At 50.9% G+C, this 5,306-nt stretch overlaps 1 protein-coding gene across 2 annotated transcripts; it reads left to right on the top strand.

Moving 5' to 3' along the window:
- Window positions 1-229: 229 nt before the first annotated feature.
- Window positions 230-3,352, top strand: ZCCHC18 (zinc finger CCHC-type containing 18). Of its 2 annotated transcripts, XM_033849727.2 has the most exons (3): window positions 230-524; window positions 726-777; window positions 1,505-3,352. In XM_033849727.2, exon 3 carries the CDS (start codon window positions 1,629-1,631, stop codon window positions 2,835-2,837), a length of 1,209 nt encoding a protein of 402 aa, XP_033705618.1. In that variant the 5' UTR covers window positions 230-524; window positions 726-777; window positions 1,505-1,628; the 3' UTR covers window positions 2,838-3,352. The 2 variants fall into 2 exon arrangements, with proteins under 2 accessions (XP_033705618.1, XP_033705617.1); XM_033849726.2 differs by having other exon boundaries at window positions 726-3,352.
- Window positions 3,353-5,306: the final 1,954 nt, after the last annotated feature.

The following is a 5,306-nucleotide window of genomic DNA, read 5'->3' as shown; positions in this document are numbered from 1 at the left end:
GCCCCAGCCGACCGTCTCCCCCCTTTTGCTAGCAATGGCCTCGGGCAGGAGGCTGCGCGGGGAGGCCGCCCCCTCGCCCCGTTGATTGGCCGCGCCGCCCGACTCATCTTGCTCTTTTGTCTCAATGGGCAGAGGCTAAAAGAAGCGGCGGCTGCTGGGAGGGCTCAGCGGGTGGGCGGGGGCGGCCGCTGCTGCCTTGGGAACCGCGCTGCCTCGACTCGGCTACCCTTAGCTGGGCGAAGCGGCTCTGTCTGGCGGCTCCGGGTCACTTGGCTGCTTAGGAGGCGTCATCTTTTTCCCCTGCAGGGCCACGGTGACCGGCAGGCGGCATCCACAGCTGTCCACGCCGGAGCATGGGCTGTCCACCAGCCCAACACAGGTAAAGAAAAGGGGCGCGATTGCCAGGCCCGGAGAGAGGAGAGAGTAAAGCCCCATCAGGACTGGGCGGCTCCCCGTTTGCGGAATCGGGGACTGCGAGGCAGGGGAAGGAGCACTGCCGCGGCCCCGCTGCGCTGAGGAAGGAGGTGGGTTCCACTGGATGCTGCCGAATGGGTAGGATTTGCCAGGATTGGCGGGAGGGCGTTTTCAGGGGGTAGTAATGGGGCGGGAAGGGTGGGGGGAATCGCAAGCTGTCTGCCTTGAATCCTCTTTGCATCTCCTGGTCCTTCCTGGTGAGGGATATGTGGGTGTGCGTGTCCAACTCCCATTCCCTTTCTCCGTGGCAGGCCATCAAAGCCGAATCCGAACTTGAATTCTGTGCGGCTGATTGCGGAGCTGGTAGGCCAACGATTTCCCGGAGTGGGGTGTGGGGAAGTCGCTTTGGCTTGTATTCACAAGGTGGGAGAGGGAATTTTCCGTCTGGCTACAGCGGAGGAGAGGTCGAGGGAGCAGGATGAGGGGTGAGACTGCTTCTTCCCTTCCCTGCCCTGCCCTCCGTGATGGTCCTGAGGACTGGGATCTGCAACCTCATATGGACAGAGGTAGACCTACCTCGGAATCGAGCTTTCTCACGGAGGCACCTGTTGCAGAGACTGAACGTGAAATGAAGGCCCGCACTTGTTTCTGAGCTCATATAAGAATCTTGAGAAATAACAGGGCAAACTTTGAGAAGGGGATGTGGTTGAGACGTGAGACCATGAATTTAATGGAGATCTTACTTGCTACCACAAATCTGTGAGACTTAGACCATTGCACTCTATTTTGAGAGCCCAATATCGGCTCCACACACTGACTATTTCACCTAGAATTCTAAGCAACAGTTGCTCTCCCACGTGGAGGCCTGGCAGGAGGGGATGGTTGTAGCTCTGAAAAGCACCCTGCTAGCATGGGGACACCCATTAGCTCCTGAAGGTTGTAATTGCCGGTTTCCTGCAGGATATTTTCCAGGCAGTGGACAAATGGAAAATGTGCCTCAGGGCGTTCAGGAAGGTAAAGAAAGCGACCGCAGACTGCTTTCCTGCAGTCTACTACCTTACTGACCTTTCCCACCCCCTTTTCTTTACAGTTCCTACTGAGATAGAAGGAAGGCAGAGCCCAGGAACTTTGCTTTGGGGATTTCTCCTGCAGATTAGGCTTTTCTAAAAAGCCTGAGCATTTTGTTATATTCAGATAGACGATCATCGTCCATCATGGCTAGCATCATTGCACGTGTGGGTAATAGCCGGCGGCAGAACACACCCTTGCCACCTTGGGCCCATTCCATATTGAAGTCCCTAGGGAGGAGTCTTGGTCCTTTAAGGGTCAATATGGCAGAAAGAAACATGAAGTTGTTCTCGGGGAGGGTGGTGCCAGCCCAAGGGGAAGAAACCTTTGAAAACTGGCTGATCCAAGTCAATGGGGCCCTGCCAGATTGGAATATGTCTGAGGAGGAAAAACTCAAGCGCTTGATGAAAACCCTTAGGGGCCCCGCGCGGGAGGTCATGCGTTTGCTGCAGGCGGCCAACCCCAACCTAAGTGTGGCAGATTTCTTGCGCACCATGAAATTGGTGTTTGGGGATTCTGAAAGCAGTGTCACTGCCCATGGTAAATTTTTTAACACTTTGCAGGCACAAGGGGAGAAAACCTCCCTTTATGTGATCCATTTAGAGATGCAGCTCCAGAATGCTATTCAGGCAGGGATCATAGCTGAGAAAGGTACAAACCAGACTCGCCTGCATCAGCTCCTTTTAGGGGCTGAGTTGAATGGGGACCTGCGCTTCAGGCTGAAGCATCTTCTCAGGATGTATGCAAATGATCTGGAGCGGCTTCCCAATTTCCTGGAGTTAATCAAGATGATAAGGGAGGAAGAGGATTGGGATGACACTTTTATGAAACGGAAGCGGCCCAAAAGATCTGAGCTAATCATGGAGAGGGCAGCAAGCCCTGTGGCATTTCAGGGCTCCCAGCCAATAGCCATCAGCACTGCTGATTGCGACGTGATAGAGGTAGATGATACCCTCAATGACTCAGATGAGTATGTGATCCTGGTGGAGTCTCAGAACCCTCCACTTACATCCATAGGTGCCCCTCCCCTCAGAGTCAGGGCCAGACTTCAGGCTCAAATACTGATCATCAATTCCCTAAACAGTTCTCAGGCTCAATCTCCTTCTACCAGTGGTGGTTCTGCATATAAGAATGATGGTCCTGGAGATATACGTAGAGGCAGGAAGAGAAAATATACAGTCCGCTGTTCATACTGTGGTGATGAGGACCACTCAAAGGAAACCTGTGACAATGAGAGCAACAAGGCCCAGGTGTTTGAGAATGTGATCATCACCCTGCAGGATCTGACACACACAGAGGAGAAGAAGTCGAAAGAGGTCCCTGGTGAACACAGTGACCTCTCTGAGCCACAGTAAGGAGCTAGACCCTGCCCTAAGTGAACCCTTAACTGTATTCAGAGACTGGTGATGGGGAAAACAGGGGAGGGGTGGGGGAGGATTCTAGGTGCATGAATTAATCCACAAAGTGACTTTCATTGGGGAAGAAGAGGTTGTGAATACCAGCAAAATGGAGAGGACAGCCTGACCTCTGTCCCTGCTCCCCCCTCCATCTGCCTAAGGATCTATTCTGTGTGTGTGTCTATTTCCTTGATGACTTTATTCTTTTTGTGAAAGGAGTATAAGTCATTGTTAAACCTTCAAAAAATGAATGAAAATACAAAACTAAAGTAAAAATTACCTGAAACTCTCCATCCTTGTATAACCATTGTCAGTCCTTGGATAAATGTCCTTCTCGATATTTCCCTATTCCTGTGTACCTAGATAGATAATAGATAAAAGTGATCAAATGTAAGTGCTTTTCTATTCTGTGTATTTTTTCACCAAACTATGTTGTGGATTTTTATGTCAATTAATATATATAATCATCAAGTTTACTGTCTCTATGTGTGATATTACTTTTAGGAACATAGAAGGAAAATAATAAGAAAACTACATATAGAAACTATAAATGGGGGAAGCTCATACTGTGAAGTGGTGGTTTATCAACCTCATTTTAAGATGAGGAAAAGAGAAGCTGAAAGGAGCTATCTCGCAAAGAGTCCCTTATCACAACTGACCTTCCTCCTATATCACAGAGTCAAATTTGCACCCACTAGTTAATAATGCCCCAATGCTTTCTTAGCTAATGCACCTTGAGAAATCTGATGACAGGACAGGGCTGGGAGCAAAAATGAGAAATGGGTATTTCAGGGGCTCCATTCCTGTTCACTTTGGAAAGGGGTGGCTCTCCCTTCCCTGTGCAGATTCCCTAGATTGCTGCTACTACTGCTTCTGGACACCACCTGGTAGCAACAACAAGACTGTCCTTTGGGTTGACACTACCCTCTGGCTCCTCTCCAATTACAGAGAAAGCAGCTACTTATGAGAGTTCAGTACCAGGAGGCTTGGCACGGCCCAAGCCTTACCCTAGCTACATGCTAGGGGACACCAGAAGCCCAAGGACTCCCAGCTAACCTCCCTCTGACCTAAGAAATGGGAATCACCAGGGAAAGATGAAAAGCAATCTGGATGCCAGGGCATGTGAAAACGGGAATTAGAAAGCCAGAAAGCCCACATAGCCTTTCAGAACTGAGGGCATTAATAGGGGAGACACCTTCCTGGACACCTGATCCTGCCCCATTTCATGGCTTCAGATTGGAGATGATTTTTAAAAATGACTGAAATGACCTCAGTCCTTGAGGGTCCCATGTTCTTTGTAGATATATCATTAGTTCCTATCCTTGTGAACAGGACAAGGTTGGTAGGGGGATGATTTCATTTAAGTCAGGGTGTGGAGTGAAATGAATGCAGACCTGAGGGAGTTTGTTAGGAAGGAACTAGGGGTGAGAGGACAGGGTGTGCTGTGCGGGGGATGGTGTGTGGAGGAGAGGAACAGGAAGCTGTGTGGGTAGAGGAGGCGGGGAGAGGGGGACAGGGCATGATGGTTGGGACTCACATCTAGATCGACAGAAAGCCTGGTAGGAACTGCAGACCCAGAAGTTTCACACAGAACCCTGGGCTGTGTGGTCCCAAGAGGAGAGGGGTGTTGAGGCTCTAATTACGCTAGCCTGTTCAATAGAAACAAAGGGGGGGTCCCCCAGGCTGAGGCACTGAGGGAGGGCTAGGAGCCAGGCACTGCAAGAAGCCCACTGCAGGCTTCCCTGGGCTGCCGCACTCAGAACCTGCCTTGAAGCGCTTCTCCTTCCAGAATCGCCCCCCTTAAGCTCCTCCCTGGTTCTTCCTCCTGCTCTGTCCATGACTCCACAACTGACCTTACAATCCACCTCAGCCACAGTCTCTCTAGGTGGAGCGGGTGGAGCACAGTCTCCTGTGCTCTGCCTCCACCCCTCCCCCACCCCCAGCAGTCCAGATGTGCCTTAAGCCTCAGCTCCTTAACTCTCATGGCCAGAAGGAGGCTGGGAGAGTTCCTCTGCCTTGGACCCTTTAGCTGAGAACTGGCCAGGAGCAAAGGCTCAAGAGGCCCACTCCTTGCATCCCTCTGGGGCACTTCTGGGCGCCTGGCAGCCACCTCCATCTCTCTGGAGCCAAACGGGGACCCCTCCCGCCTGCCTGGGCAGGAGGTAGCTCCAGTCAGGCCCCCAAAGCCACAGGGGCGCCCAACATTCTCTGACTCTTGCAGGTTTGTAGCCTCCTTTGTAACCTTCTCTAAATCTACCCTTGGAGGGAATCTGCCTACTCATTTATCCTAGATTAAAATATTACTCTTTCTGCTCACCTTTTCTCAATTTTACCCTATAAACACTTGTTGAATGATTTACCCAAATAAAGTTTATGCTGTCATAATTTCTTTCTGGGACCAGGTAGAGTAAAAAGAAAAATAAATAA

Source organism: Tursiops truncatus, chromosome X (genome assembly GCF_011762595.2).
Source record: "Tursiops truncatus isolate mTurTru1 chromosome X, mTurTru1.mat.Y, whole genome shotgun sequence".
Taxonomy (NCBI): Eukaryota; Metazoa; Chordata; class Mammalia; order Artiodactyla; family Delphinidae; genus Tursiops; species Tursiops truncatus.
The sequence above is the reverse complement of the archived record's forward strand: the minus strand, read 5'-3'. Positions and strand labels throughout refer to the sequence as shown.